At 39.5% G+C, this 16,743-nt stretch overlaps 1 protein-coding gene across 5 annotated transcripts in view; it reads right to left on the bottom strand.

Annotated features, from left to right (window-relative positions):
• Positions 1–16,743, bottom strand: part of GABRG3 (gamma-aminobutyric acid type A receptor subunit gamma3) — a 746,198-nt gene that overhangs the window by 682,048 nt on the left and 47,407 nt on the right. For all 5 annotated transcript variants that reach the window (XM_032395414.1, XM_032395412.1, XM_032395415.1 and 2 more), the window contains exon 3: positions 7,480–7,547. In XM_032395414.1, the coding sequence (XP_032251305.1) occupies positions 7,480–7,547 (68 nt within the window). The remainder of the gene's footprint in view (positions 1–7,479; positions 7,548–16,743) is intronic.

The following is a 16,743-nucleotide window of genomic DNA, read 5'->3' as shown; positions in this document are numbered from 1 at the left end:
CCCCCCTCCCTTCTATATCCCTCAATTTGGTTCCCAGAGTCCAGAGTCTCTCATGATTTGTCTCCCTCTCTGATTTCTTCCCATTGAGTTTTCCCTCCCTTTCCCTGTGGTCCTCCACACTATTCCTTAGGTTCCACATACGAGTGAAACCATATGATAATTGTCTTTCTCTGCTTGACTTACTTCACTCAGCATAATCCCCTCCAGTTCCATCCACGTCGATACAAATGGTGGGTATTCATCCTTTCTCATGGCTGAGTAATATTCCTTTGTATATATGGTATATACGAGAGGCTAAGATTTCAGAGAAAACAAATGATGGGGAAGTGAGCCATACAATACTCATTTGCCCTCAATACATTTACTGACTAGACCTCATAGAAAAGTTAAAAAGCAGTCATAAAAACGGCTTAAAAAGAAGAGCAGAATTGTCGGCTATTTTCTGGTGGCAAAAATATAAAAACTAGAGTTTAGAATCTTTTTGGAGGGGCCCTGGGAAGCATCCCAGGACCTCAGTTGGGACCCCTGGGGAGCTATGCCCTGGAGTAGGAGAGAAACAGAGCCCAACTGTGCCTTGGTAAGACTGAAGACCAGACCACACCAGCTGTGATGTCCAGACATGAGAGGGAACATCACCTGAAGCCTCCACAAGTTTCTGCACATAATCAAAATTATCAGGCACACCAGGAAATGGGGCCAATTAACAAAACAGGCAATAAAACTGGTGCCACAGATAGCCAGATCCTGCAGCTATCAGCCACATTTAATAATTAATGTGTTCAAGGAAATAGATTGCAAGATGGAGAATTTCACCAGAGAACTCACTTAGAAACAACCAAATTAAAATTTTAGAGTTGAAATTAAGAACTCAACAAATGGCTTTCAGAGATAACTGGACACAGATGAGGAGTGACAATTTGCTGAAAGGTAGGCTGGAAGCTTTTCCACTGACTGAAGCGTGGACCAAAGTGATGTCAAAAAGGCCACAAGCATACGGGACAAGTGGAATGTGGGGGAAACATTTAACATGCATGTGATTGGAGTATTAGAGAGTGAAGAGGGAGAAAGAATGGTGCGGAAGCCAGATTTTAAGAAATAATGGCCAACATTTTTAAAAAACTGATGAAAGGTATCAAAGTACAGATGCAAAACTGCTATGAACTGTGAGCACGATAAATGCAAAGAAAACCAAACCAAGGGCGCCTCCAGGGCACTGCAGCCTTCCCTTCCTTTGGACTTTCCTGAGCTTAGATGCCTTCGGAAAAGTTTTATGAAGCAATGGGCAACCTGTAGTAATAACAGATCTTTCTGTAATGGAATTTACCTTCCTCCCTTCTGGGCTTCCATGATTCCACGTGGTCACCTGACTTCACCTCTTAAAACTTCAGCCAACAGCAAGAGGAGCTGGGATGGGGTTCACAGACGTCACAACAAGCTTCACGAGCCCACGTTCCCCGCCTTCCCCTCCTGGCTGCATGTCCTCCCACAGGTTTTATAATTTTAGGCCATGGAGCATATTCTGGTGATGTGTGACCTGTCCTCAGGACCTGTACAGAGGCCCCCTTCATTTCTAGGTAACACGTCATCACAACCAGCTAGTATAGTCACATCATATTGACTCAATCACTATGTGTCTTGGATTTCCTCAGATGACTCAGCACCAGTTCTCTTAAAAATAAAGGCAAAGAAGCCAGGCTGAGAGGGCTACATTCTCTAGGATTCCAACTGTATGACTTTCTGGAAAAGGCAACCGATGGAGACAGTAAAAAGATCGGTAGTTGCTAGAGGTTAGAGCATAGGGATGAGCAGGTAGAGCACAGAGGATTGATAGTGCAGTGAAAATATTTTTATGTGATACAACAATGGTGGATACATGTCATCATACATTGGTGAAAACCCATAGAATGTACAACACCAAAAGTGAACCTTAATAAAAACTACAGACATCAGCTAATAATAATATATCAATATTCTTTCATCAGTTGTAACAAATGTACCATACTAATGAGAGATGTTAATGATAGGAAAAGGTGTGTGTGTGTGTGTGTGTGTGTGTAGGTACATATGGGAACTCTCTGTGATTTCTGCCCAATTTTTGTAAATTTAAAATTATGCTACATTATGTGAGTCAGAGAATGACAAATACTGTATGATATTCTTATATGTGGAATCTAAAGAAACGGAAATCATAGAAACAGAGTAGAATCATGGCTGTAAGGGGCTGGGAGTGGGGGAAACGGGGAGATGTTGCTCAAATGGTACAAACCTGCAGCATCAAGACGAATAAGTTCTGGGAATCTAACATACAGCATGCTGATTATAGTTAATAATATTGTATTATACACTTGAAAGTTGCTAAGATCTTAAGAGTTCTCATCACAAAAAAGGGGGAGTAACTATGTTGGGTAATAGAGGTATTAACTAACCTTATTGTGGTAATCATTTTGCAGAGTACATATATCCAATTGTCAAGCTGTAAACCATAAACTTATACACTGTTATATGTCAATTCTATCTCAACAAAGCTGAGAAAATATTTTTAAAGCTGCTCTAAAAAAAATAAAGTCTATTAATTTTTTTTAAAAAGGAAAACAATTCTAACATTACACTCACTCTGAGCCTTTATCATCTCAACTTCCAAATTAAAGCTGAAACTCCGTAAGTGCTGCAGCTGTATTTTGATACTGACTACAGAAGTGCAGCTGGTCATACTTGGAACCATTGCTCCAGGATCTCCATCTTCAAGAGCTTCACATACTCATTACAAACACAGTATATGGAAAATAGCAGTATCTTCTCTATCATGACCTTGTGAAGATCAAAGGAGATGAGGTCGATACCACAGAGTAGGGATCAGAGCATTAGTTTTCTTTGTTCCTCTCCTAAAATGTTGCTTATGGTGATCACTCTCAAAAATAAATGTGCAAGCTCTCCTGATCTTCAGATTACCAGTCTTAAAATAAATGCTGCACAATTTCTATTAAGAATTGTGCACATTTAGGGGCACCTGGGTGACTCAGTCAGTTAAGCATCTGCCTTCAGCTCAGGTCATGATCCCAGGGTCCTGGGATCAAGTCCTGCATAGGGCTCCCTGCTCAGCAGGGAGTCTGCTTCTCCCTCTCCCTCTGCCACTACCCCCCTACTTGTGCTCTCTCTCTCTCTCTCTCAAATAAGTAAAATTTTTAATAAAAAAAGAATTGTGCACATTTAGATATCCTGTAGTGACAAAGACAGAGAATGTGATTAAAGATGGTAAAAAAAGATTCTCCTCAACATGTGTGAACCATTTCTAATCTTCTCAGTAACTAGAAAAAGCATAAACAACTCCAGGATAAACAAGACAATGAGAATCAGTCTATTAAACAACAGACTGAAATGCAACTTCATTTTTATTTAGCAGAGAGAATATCTGAAACTAAATCTTCAGTATTAATAATATCAATAAAAGAAACAGAAAAGTGGGAGGGAGGAGAGGAAAAAGGAGTAGAAATAATTGTTTTCTCTCTTTCCTTGGTTGTTAAATGAGTATTTGGTGGGAGGAAGCCATAATTTTATCAGGTTTTAGCATTACAGTCAAAACCCCAATAAAAATTTATATGTTAAATCCCACACACATCTCTAAATTGTACTTTTTTCCCCATAATAGATTCTTTAATTTGATTGCTTTGATCTCTCTCATATTCTTCTTTTTATTATTATTGCTGACTCAATTCCCAATACCACTTACACCATCAACCCTCTACTTTTAAATTCCTTTTACTTTTCATGAGGTCCACTTTGAAGCACTTTACATTCTTTTGAAACTGCACTGTTTGGTGTTAGAGTGGATGTATGTGATGATTTCAGCAATGTGAGAAGAACCCCTTTATCCTTTTGACTTCCAAGCAGAATTTCGAAGTTTGGACATTTTCAAGTTTGGAGCACAAAGGTTAGAAATACTCATCCTTCAAGAAGCAACTGACAAACAGGGTTTTTAGGGTAGTAAAACTATTCTGTATGATCCTATAATGGTGGATACATCTTCACACATTTGTCTAAATCCACCGATGTACACCACCAAGAGTGAACTCTGATGTAAACTAGGATATTTGACTGATAAAGAAGTCACTATAGGTTCACTGATTATAACAAATGTACCACTCTGGTTGAGGGGAGGTGGTGTTCATATGGGGCAAGGCTGCACATGTGTGAAGGCAGGGGTTATATGGAAAAATCTCTGTACCTTCCTCTAAATTTTGCTGTGAACCTAAAACTGCTCTAAAAAAAAATAAGTCTTTTAAAAAAATAAACATATAAATTTAAAAAAAAAGCAATTCAGAAGCTTTCGATTCATGAGCCTCTTGAAACATCCCTCAGGGCTATGGGATATTCCCCTTTGGGGACACTTGGCATTGAATCTATCTTTGCTCTGGCCCTCTATGTAGCATGATGGTTTGTTTATGAACCTGGACTTGCTCCTCCCACTCATCTTTGTCTCAACCTGCACCCAGCACCATGCATGACACACAGTAGTCGTACGTCAAATGTTTACTGAATGAACAAAGATGGAAATAGAGAAATTCACCCCAGAGAACATAGGAATTGAATATCTAAATGTATCTGTGTATACCTAGATTGATCAATTGATCTATCTATCTATAAAACAAGCCTTTGCCTATCTATCTATCTATCTATCTATCTATCTATCTATCTATCTAACCTTTGCCTACCCTTTATGCTTTGCTTAGCTGACATATGTTAGTAGTACATTAATATTCCTCTTGGAAGCAGAGGGACAGTCTAGACAACTCTAGCTCTGCTGAGAATGGTCTATAAACATGTCACTATTTCCAGAGCAATGCATTTCCTATCATTCAGCTTGCCCACTGTTGTCTAGACACTTGCTTCACTTTCACCAATAAAAGGCAACCAACATTTATTGGCCTCCCCTTTCACTGTAGTAGATAACTCCTAGAAAGAAAGAAAAATTGGACCAAATGAATTTTCAAGATATTCAAGCTATTTTTTCAAATGGGAGGTTAACTGGAAAAGCTTTCTACTCAATCTCACTTATTAAAAATCTAACAGCAGTATTTTGGTGTGTCTGCCACAGAACATATATGGTCTTGATGCTCATGTATTTTTCGCAGGTCTTGCAATATCTCAGACCATTTAAGATCATTCGTCCCCTCTTGATGAAGGGATCAGAGTAAATTATTTTAAATAATAATTTTCCTTTTTTTATGTTATGTTAATCACCATACATCTCATCATTAGTTTTTGATGTAGTGTTCCATGATTCATTGTTTGCGTATAACACCCAGTGCTCCATGCAGAACGTGCCTTCTTTAATACCCATCACCAGACTAACCCATCCTCCCAACCCCCTCCCCTCTAGAACCCTCAGTTTGTTTTTCAGAGTCCATCGTCTCTCATGGTTCATCTCCCCCTCTGATTCCCCCCCTTCATTCTTCCCCTCCTGCTATCTTCTTTTTTTTCACTGTCAGTTCTATGCCATGTAATTGCTTGCTCTCTCTCTTTAAAATGGAGGAAGGGGTCTGACTAGAGATCTTTGCTAGATTCAGACCAATTTTACGAAATTTGACCCATACATATCTTAGATGGAAGTGGGTCTGCACACTTCCCAAATGCCAAGGTCTGCCTAAGGATAAAGCCCAACTCTTCATAAAGGCTTCAGGGCCTCAGTCCCAGGCAGGTCCAAGGTGCTGTCTAGCCACACCCCATTCCCTTGGCTTTTCAAACAGCACACTAGCCCCCATTCCCTCCATCAGGTCACACACCTGTGTTCCTGACTGCTACTGAGGACTTCCCCATGCTGACCCACTTGGCAAACACCTGCCTACCAATCAAGTTTCAGATTGAGACCTCATCAGAGAAATCTACTCCAAATGTTACCAGCTTTCCCAAGAGGGGACTTGCCCATTAGCAGAGTCCTTATCACTCTGTGGGTGACTGTCACTTACTTAGCCTCCTCCTGTGAAGCCTATGACTTCCAGGCAGAAATTTCTATCAATTCCAATAGCAAAGCTTAATCCTGGGCACTGAGTAGATATCAAAGCTATAGGAGTTCATGAAAATCCCTAAGATATATAAATGCAAGCACCTGTTTCTAAAATAATTTTGTAACTATATCTCTATGGAGGCACTTCTTTTTTAGTGTTAGATATAAATTAGTGTTAGACATAGGGGTGATGAATAATGTGGAACTGATGTAAGAAAATAAAACTCCAGAATAAGAAACAAATGAACTAAGAAGTGATGATAGTCTTTACGCAGTCAACTGAATAATTATATATCAAGGAAAGGGAATATTACATTTATAATTTACATTTTACAATCAGCAGCACATAGGCTGTGTGAACTGAATTCTCTTTTATTCATTTCACTTCTTTGCCAGTGCCCCATCCCCAATTTATGGATAACATGGTTTTTTTTAAGTGAGTCACCCATAAATATAATTTTACCCCTACATAGAAAACTTTATATCATCAGAGAAAAGATAAACACTTTTAATATCTGGCAATGAAAAGAACTGATTTTGCTACTAATTCTGGAGGGATTATTTCTATCCACAGAACATTGCAATGAAAAGACAGCATCTAAGTCAGCATTTTGGCAATTCCCCACCCTCAGCCTCACCTCCCCCAAATCCAGGAGCCAGTGTGCAGCAGTAAAATACAAAGAAGCCCCCCAGCATACAAGAGTTCCTGCCATCACTGGGTCCACAAATGCCAGTGTGTGTTCTTGGAACCCTGCATACTCCTCTCAGGGAGCCGCATCACGGCCTGCAGCACCTCATGGGACACTTTTATGCTAATGAATTCCAGCATTCCAACACTTTCCTCATAGCTAAGCACTTTTTACAGGGAAGGCCTTCTTTCACATTGCAGTTACTTCTGGAGCTCATTTTGCTTCTAAATCTGTGAAAATACCCTACTCAGGAAAATCATATACTTGATGCCATACTTTCTCTTGCCAAAAATAAATAAATAAATAAAAATAAGGCAGCTTATTTACCCCCAGAGTTCAAACTGAAGAGCAAAGTATAAACTGGGTAATCTCAGATCCTTTCCTAAGAAACACTAAAGGCAGCTCTTCGGGATCTTGAAAAACCGAACCAAAAGTTAAAAAGCTGTCATTTATATTTATCCTTAATATTAATGAAATCAGATATAGCCAATGACTACCTAATTGCAAATAATCTCATCCGAAAATCTATGTGCATTAAATATGTGTGTGGAGAAGGTGTAGATGAGATGCCTTTTAAACACTAGAGCCATGTCTCACTACTAGGGTCACAAACTCCACTCCGTGATTTTTTAAAATCATTTTCAATATTTAAACTACCAATCAATGCTATAGATTTAAGAAGTCCATTGTGAATTTAAACCTGCATGATAAATCTTGAACAGAAACTCATGACAAGAATGTAAGTAAGAACTGATATAAAGGTCTTCAAATCAGAAAAGAGCTTCTTACCATGTTTATTGATGACACAGGACCAATGCTGTTAACATAGATGTCAACGTCAATTACAGTCGGTTTTACTGTGGAGAAAAATACACGTGTGTTAACACTTTGTGCCAGAGAGACTGAGGAAAGCGGTATTCAGCTTCCTTTGACTCATGCACTAACACCTCATGGGTATGTGAAAAAGGGGTGGATTTTTTTTTTTTTTTTTTGGATTTGCCTTGTAGTTGCAATTCAAACCCTGCCTCTCTTCCTTTTTTAAAATTCTCAAAGGATTAGAGATTCTTACTGGTATTTAACAAATTCTTGGAAAACAGGACATTTATACATTGCAAGTTGCCAGGAATAGATGACTGTAAAGATATCCTGCAATATTTGTTAAGCTGATTATATAGCAAAGAAAATATAAGACGATAAATGCTAAATGGTAAAAGACACTGCATAAGCAACTTAATGTCAACGTTTTCTATAAAACCAAACCCCCAGTGATGAGTAATATCAGAGACAGCTCCAGTCCCCTATCCATCACCTGACTTCTTAATTGTTCTAAAGCAAAGTGACTCAAAGCAAAGATTGGAGAGCGTATGCATCAGAGAAGAATAAGGAATACTGATTATTGTTATTGGAAAACCTAAAGACACATACACGTATCACAGATCTAAATTCCTATAATTAAAAAATAAATAACACTTTAGTAAGTCAAGGAATTACAATTTCAACTACGAAGGCATAAAATGTATAGACGAGAGATTGTAATCCAACATTGTGCATCAGAGGTAAAATTGGCTCATTTCCCCTTAAAGAAAACCAATAATGAGATTGCAGAGCCAGCCAACCTCTGAGTCAGGGGTTCATGCCCTCTGAAAAGAAGAAGGTTCTCTTCTCTGCACTTAGCAACTGATAAAGGGAATGACAGCACCAATTTCAGAATATTTCTTCCCCAGAGGAACAGGAGAAAGACTCTGAACCTTTGCATATGAAACAAATCATTTCAGATACAAGAGTGTTTGTATCTGCAATTATTTCGATAAGCTTCCTTCAGTTTTGCTAAATGACCAGTCATTCACAAATGGACTTCCGCACTCTACCTTCAGAACTATGAGCGGTACTTCTGAGCTCACAGTCTCATTAAATTGCATACCCAGCAGTCTGTTGCCCGAGCCACATTTTCCAGACCTCCATGTAAATGAAAACAATGATTATGAATTTGAGCCAACCACTCTAACATCTGTCAGGACAACCAAGTCATATTGGCTTCAAAGAGCTGTTGGCATTTTGGAAAACACCCCAACACAATTCTATGTATTATGTATATAGTGCTTACATTTCCTAAAAGGACTGTTCTTCATTTTAGACAGATTTGTTAACTACTATAAATAGTAAGTAGCATCTTTCTTCAACTTCAATGGATTCAGCAAGTTTTCTGTCTCCAGACACCAAATAACCTTTGGTGATGTCATTCAAAAGCCTGTGTTAAGTCAGTCAATTGAGAACCTACTTTTTTGCAAGAGACTTTTCTGGTTATTTTATGGTATTAGAGTTTAGGCTTCCAGGGCTCTTACTCTCATTAAATTAAAAAAGACCTACAGACATAAAACCTTAACAACTTGAAGTGGGAAGTGCCAAATGAGTATTAAGTGCAATAGTGCAATAAAGGTTTTAAGGGATAACAGTTTGGAATAAATACACACACACACACACACACACACACACAGATGCACACACCCCTGCACACAAAACCAGGGGGAAATTAATTGTTTTAAGCAAATGCTCTTTTAAGAAGCATCATGCTAAAGTAAAAGGAGCTTTTTTTTTTTTTTTTTTCATTCTGAATGTTTTGCTAATGTGTTTTTTTTTATTGTTATGTTAATCCCCATACATTACATCATTAGTTTTAGATATAGTGTTCCATGATTCATTGTTTGTGCATAACACCCAGTGCTCCATGCAGAACGTGCCCTCCTCAATACCCATCACCAGGCTAACCCATCCTCCCAACCCCCTCCCCTCTAGAACCCTCAGTTTGTTTTTCAGAGTCCATTGTCTCTCATGGTTCTTCTCCCCCTCCGATTTCCCCCCCTTCATTCTTCCCCTCCTGCTACATTCTTCTTCTTCTTCTTTTCTTTCTTAACATATATTGCATTATTTGTTTCAGAGGTACAGATCTGAGATTCAACAGTCCTGCACAATTCACAGCGCTTACCAGAACACATACCCTCCCCAGTGTCCATCACCCAGTCACCCCATCCCTCCCACCCCACCCCCCACTCCAGCAACCCTCAGTTTGTTTCCTGAGATTAAGAATTCCTCATATCAGTGAGGTCATATGATACATGTCTTTCTCTGTTTGACTTATTTCGCTCAGCATAATACCCTCCAGTTCCATCCACGTCGTTGCAAATGGCAAGATCTTATTCCTTTTGATGGCTGCATAATATTCCATTGTATATATATACCACATCTTCTTTATCCATTTATCTGTTGATGGACATCTCGGCTCTTTCCACAGTTTGGCTATTGTGGACATTGCTGCTATAAACATCGGGGTGCACGTAGCCTTTCGGGTCCCTACTTTTGTATCTTTGGGGTAAATACCCAGTAGTGCAATTGCTGGATCATATGGTAGCTCTATTTTCATAAAGTAAAAGGAGCTTTTAAGAAAGTGGCTCTGACAGAGGCACCCAGGAAAGAGACTGGCCACAGGTGGCTCATGGTTTATAATTCAAAGACTCAACATTAGGCCCTGACAATGATCTTTGACAAGGGAGCCCAGACCATTCAAATGTGAAAAGAACAGTCTCTTCAACAAATAGTGTTGGTTAGACTGGATATCCACACGCAAAAGAATGATATTATACCCTTACCTTCACTACATACAAAAATTAACTTAAAATGGATCAAAGACCGAAAGGTAAAACCAGAAACTACAAAACTCTTAAAAGAAAGCATGGGGGAAAATTTCATGACACTAGAGTTGACAATGATTTCTTGGATATGAACACCAAAAGCACAGGCAACAAAAAATAAGTAAATAAATTAGACTATATCAAAATTAAAAACTTCTGTGTATCAGACACAGTCAACAGAGTGGAAAGGCAACCCACAGAATGAGAGAGAACATTTGCAAATCACATATCTGATACGTGGTTAATCCACAACAGAGAAAGAACTCCTGCAACTCAACAATAAATAAGCAAAAAAAAAAAAACCTGATTTAAAAATGGACAAAGGACTTAGACATTTCTTCAAAGATATACAAATGACCATTAAGCACATGAAAAGATGCTCAACAGCACCAGTCATTAGGGAAGTGCAAATCAAAACCACAATGAGATACCACTTCACCTCCATTATGATACCACTTCACTTCCATGAAAAACAACAAAACAAAATAACAAGTGGTGGCAAGGATGTGGAGAAACTGAAACTCTAGTGCATGGTAGGAATGTAAAATGATACAGCCACTGTGGAAAACAGTATGGCACTTCTTCAAAAAAAATTAAACACAGAATTACATGACCCACTTCTGGGGATAGACCCAAAGGAATTATAACCAGAAATATATTTGTACACCCATATTCATCGCACCATTATGCACAAAAGCCAACAGGTAGAAGCAACCCAGTGCCCATAGAGGGAGAAATGGATAAACCAAATGTAGCGTATTTATATGGAATATCATTCAGATTTAAAAAGGATGGAGATTCTGACTGTTTTGTATTCTTTTATGTGATGGTCAGTCACATGTAGCCACAAGAGAAAAGGCTCAGAATAACAAGGTTTATTATATTCACAAGTCCTAGAGACAGGAGATATGACTTGCAGGCCCACATGAGAAAGACACCAGAGTGGTCAGGAGGCAGAAACCAGGGCAAGGTAGAGGGAGAAGGCACTTATGCCACGATCATAAATGAGGTTTCCATGGGAGAGACACAGCAAGGCAGGATAAACAACTAACATTGGCTAGTTTGAATAATTCCAGTGGTCTCTAGTGGTCCTGGGATGATTAAGGCAGAAGAATATTGCTTCCTGTAGTGTAAGGGCCAAAGAGAGTGACTACAGCTCTGGACTGGTTTGCCTGCCTATCAAAGGTATGCTCCTGGCTAGGCCCTTTGCTATCTCTAAGAATTGGCTAGCCCCAGAGGAGCAGTCTGCCCTCAGTCAAAAAGGGTTTTTAAGATATCAAAACATCATAATATTCAAATTATAAATATGAAATGTGAAATTAAAATATCCATGTGTGTTTATGTATACGTATACACAATACAATGACACATGTTACAACATGGATGAACCTTGGGGATATCATAATAAGTGAAATATGTCAGTCAAAAAAGACACATACTTTGTAAGTCGACCTCTATGAGGTACTTGGAGTAGTAATTCACAGAGAGAGAAAGCAGAATGGTGGTTGCCAAGGGCTGAGGGAGGGAGGAGTGAGGAGTTAGTGTTTAATGGGTGCAGAGTTTCAGCCCTGCAAGATGAAAAGAGTTCTGGAGATGGGTGGTGGGTGGTGATGGTTGCAAACAATGTGAATGCATACAATAGCACTGAACTGTACACTTAAAAGTGGCCAAGATAGTAAATTTTATGTTATGTATATCTTACCACAATAAAAAAAGATTAAGCTCTGGATAGTTGTAGAAGGATGAAGAGTTACACAGAGGTAAAGAAGCTAGAAATGGGGAGAGAGGGGGGAGGGGATGTGATTTTCTGAGTGAAAGGAGGCAGATTCAATTGAAAAAGAGTATAAAATAGGGCTGATGATACTGGGTCCCATACATGTCGCACAAAAATGTATTCACTTTTCAATTCTTCATTTGAATTCTATCTTGCCTATTTGGATGTCATTCTTTCCTTTAAGTTTGGAATGAATATGTCTGAGAAGAATCACAAACTCATAAACTGTGCAGCATAAAGGAATGTGGCAAAGATGCACTGGGTCAGCTGTGACAGGCATCAACCACATTCATTCCCTTCAAAGATATGTGGCCCAAAGGGCAGTAATGTAGACTGCACTTCTACTTGCCTCTGTCATAAAACCAATGCACATACCTGCTTGGTTAGTTTTCCCCACTCAACCAGGGGCTTTTTCATCTTAGAACAAGCATCCTAGAATTATCAGTCAGGAGCTGAGGAGATGACCCAGATGCACAGACAAGAAATGGCACCTGTCAGAGTGACCTTGTTGGGGGAAGAGTATAGGTCTTGGGTGGGTCTGTCTACTGATGAACCTAAGGGCACATGGCTGAATTTTGCTACTTAAAGCCTGGAGGTTAACAAATTCTTTGTCTTGTTTACTGTGGACACAAAAGAAACCCTGTTATGATAAAAAGTAAATAAATTGTTTCGATGCAAGAAAGTCTATTGTTTTTTTATGTTTGACATCCAAAACCACATCTAATATAATACAAGATTCCTATTAGACAAATTCAGCCCCTCTTGTGAAAAGAAAAATAAATCAAATTTCATTTCCAAAATTCCCAACAAGCATCTGTTAAGGGGCCCCACTGATGTATCATAAATGTTACTTCCTAGCAGGTGTCTAAAATGCCAAACCTGAATAAAACAGGTAATAAAAACTTTTCTGTATAATCTGCCACCAGCTTACTGCTTCCCAGTTACATATAAATCTTAACAAACATCTTTCATTTTTCTGCCAAATTTGGTGGTTACTCTTCTGGCCCTGGGCCCCCAGGGGTGAGCACCAATGTCATCCAATTTGGTGGTTACTGTTCTGGCCCTGGGCCCCCACGGGTGAGCACCAATGTCATCCAATGAATCAAATATGTCATTGTGCCTCGAAATAAGGTCAGCTCTGAGCTTCTCTTATAGCAAGATAAGGGGCAGACTGGCTGATCAGATTCCATATCTTCTAATTTTCCTAAGATGAAATGGAAAGGTGTATTGAGCTGGCTTCTCAAAACCCCCAGAAGTTCCTCTCCTTTGGGGGGCAGAGGAGAGAGAGAGAGAGCGTGAGCTGGGGGGAGGGGTGGTAGGGAGAAACAGAAGGAAAGGGAGAGAGAATCTTAAGCAGGTCCATGCCCAGCATGGGCAAGATGCAGGGTTGGATCTCACAATCCTGAAATCATAACCTGAGCCAAGATCAAGATTTGGACGCTTAACCAACTGAGCCACCCAGGCACCCCATTTCTCCCTAAAACCACAGAATTACGATAGCATATTTTACTTTAGAAAAATTGATGGAGAAAATTAAAAAGACAGTAGAAAACGGAGGAGTTATGCTTGGTGCAATGTGGACTCATGGGACTCTGGGTGAGTCAGTGTCAATTGCTCTGGAGGTAGAAGAGCAGGAATCCATCCCAGAAGGAATGAGGTTAAAGATTTACACAAAATTCCCAGCATGTTGAAGTGGCAGGCCTCAGAAACCACAAGGACCCATACTAATAATCATTTGGTTTTTCTCAAGTCATTTGATTAATATCTTTTACAAAAGATAGTCTCATACAAATTTTGAATAAGTGCCTGGGGTCTGTTAGGAAAAATTATTTTACATGTAGTAACTGAGAGAAAAAGATGTATAGTCTTTCTCTGAATCTCCATATTGTTAGGTCACTTGCTACTTTTATGTCATGAACATCCCTTAACATTCCCAATGAGGACGAGCCCTTGGAGAGAGGGGTCTACAGGTGACTCAGTTTCACCCCTTCCCACAGCATCTGCCACAGCTCCTGGCACACAGTAGGTACTCATTGATTACTGGATAACTATGGTTCCTGAAAATTGTGGTTTTATTATATTTAAATGGATTTTACATGTTAAATGTTCACATGAGATTGTAAACTGCAACAGGAAGAATAATTTTTAAATGTCCCCTGGAACCTGATGATAACCACAGATTGACGCAAGTAGTCAAGTAGTCAAGACCAATAGTCAAGAGCTGATAAAAGATTGTCCAGACAAGGATACTCCTGGAAATAGGCATCTGTTACAATGGAAATTACATTAACTCCCTGGGAGGAAAAAAAGCTGAGAGTGGCATTGGGAAAGCAAATGAAACCATTTATATTCATTCATAAACAAGCAAGAAACAGGCAATGACAGAAACACAGATTAGAATAGATGGGATATAGGGCCAGTAAGAGTTGACAGGGATAGAAAATGCAGAGTAAGGGAAAGTTCCAGGTGATTATAGCTCTCCACAAAAGGCAATCCTTCATGAGCTGGTCCCAGATTGGCAGCAAGAGGGAGGAGGAATGGCGACCCCAAAGGACACTGAGCAAATGTGCTGAGTGAGGCAAAACAGACAGGAGAGCCTGCTGCCTGGCTGTCGGAGTGGCCCTGCCATCTACCAGTTCTGTAATCCTGAAAAGTGTCTTAACATCTCTGTGCCTCAACCCCACTATGTGCAAGATAAGCTGATAATAGAACCTAAATCATGGTGGGGACTCAGATGGTGGTTAGTTGTGAAGTAAGTAGTAGGTGCTCAGTAAATGTTTGCTATGGCTGCTGGGGCCCCTGGAGTTACGTACAGAAAAGAATGCCAAAATCTTGCATTGGTTGCCTTTCCACTAATATTTATGTCTAAAAGTCACTCTGGTCACTTAAATTCTATTTTATCATGAGAAGTTTAAATATACTGACAGAAATATTTGAATATCAGCAAATGAATTTAAAAAAGAGAGAGAAATAAATAATACAACTCATGCTCATGAGGGTTGAACAGTAGGGCTCTTCCTGTAGCTGATAACCTCCTTTCTAATCTTTGCTGCCTTTGGGGAAAAAGTAGGGACTCATCTGCTCTGGGCCCCTCCAATTTATTGCCCCCTTCCTTTACCTGAAATAAGAGTACACTGGGGAAGATGATGCATTAGGTAGACTGACTCCCCACTCCATCGCCAACTTCCATTTAAGTTTTGCCTCCCCTCCTGTTGATGCCCAGAGACAAAAGTATTAATATATATTAAATTGCACTGTAATAAGCATTTGCATCTAATCAATATGTAATATTTCATTCCCATTTGAAAGATGGGCAGTTAAAAACATGGTTGAAGAGGTGACTTATCCAGGATTCTACAGCCTCACTGGAACAAAATCTCAGGGTTCCACTCACAACTTCCCAGAGGCTTAACTTTGGTAATGAGGCTTAAAGGAATTCTGGATAACAATGACTTCATTGGGGGGGCACCTGGGTGGCTCAGTTGGTTAAGCCTCTGCCTTTGGCTCAGGTCATGATCCCAGGGTCCTGGGATTGAGCCCTCTAGGGCTCCCTGCTCAGCGGGGAGCCTGCTTCTCCCTCTCGCTCTGCTTCTCTCCCTGTTTGTGCTCTCTCTCTCTCTCTCTCAAATAAACAAATAAAATCTTTTAAAAAACGACTTCAGTTTATCACCACCACCATCATCATCATCATCACAAATAATCTTTCCAGGCTCTTCTTAAAATGCAAATACTGCCTCTGAGGCTTACATTAAGTCCATCAATACCATCTCAGTAGAGATGTGTTTTCAAATGCTTTTCTCTAGCTAGGAGAATACTAGGTTATGGGGGGATGGGTGAAGGGATTTGGGGAAAAGAGTATACAGAATGGGCAACCTTGGTTAGTATCACAGTTTTGTCAAAACCCTAAGTCCATGCAGAAATGTTTGACACAGGTTAGTACCGCAACATTGAGAGCACTATTGTGGATCCCATTTCAGCTCTGTTAGGGTTCCTACTTGGTCAGTTAACTTGGTTCTGGCATTCCCTTATAAGGTTTACACCTAATCCCACCTCCACTAATCCCAGAACTATAGATGCCAACTCCAAAGCCTTACTTCTTTCCCAATCTTTCTTTAAGTATGTGATCTCAAGTGGGCCAACAAGAGTTAAAAGATAAAGATACAGATGTCATCACCTCAGACCTGGGTCACACCTGATAAGTAATATGAAAGAAGGCAAACAGTGAGATTCTGCTTTTGTATGCACTTGGATAAAAATGTATTACTGAGGTAGACAGCCTGAGAATTCATATTCTCAAAAGAATGAAAAGAGCACTAGTGCTAAAGTTCAGAACCACAACTTCAGAACTCCAATGGGTATATAAATTTCCACCTCTTAAAAGAGTTCGGTGATTAAGATAAAGGAATTTAGAAAGGCATCCACAAAGTCTAATAATCTTATAAATTCGACTCTGAAGTAGCCACACGACCTTGTGAAAATAATTTAAATTCTCTGGGGCTCATTTTCTACATCTGTAAACTGAGTGTTTAAAGTAAGTTTTCCTCCAAGCATGAATATAATTGGCTATTAACAGGAAAGATACATTTTAACAAT

Source organism: Phoca vitulina, unplaced genomic scaffold, assembly GCF_004348235.1.
Source record: "Phoca vitulina isolate PV1807 unplaced genomic scaffold, GSC_HSeal_1.0 scaffold84, whole genome shotgun sequence".
Classification (NCBI taxonomy): Eukaryota; Metazoa; Chordata; class Mammalia; order Carnivora; family Phocidae; genus Phoca; species Phoca vitulina.
Note: the sequence above shows the minus strand (reverse complement) of the source record. Positions and strands in the feature narration are given on the sequence as shown.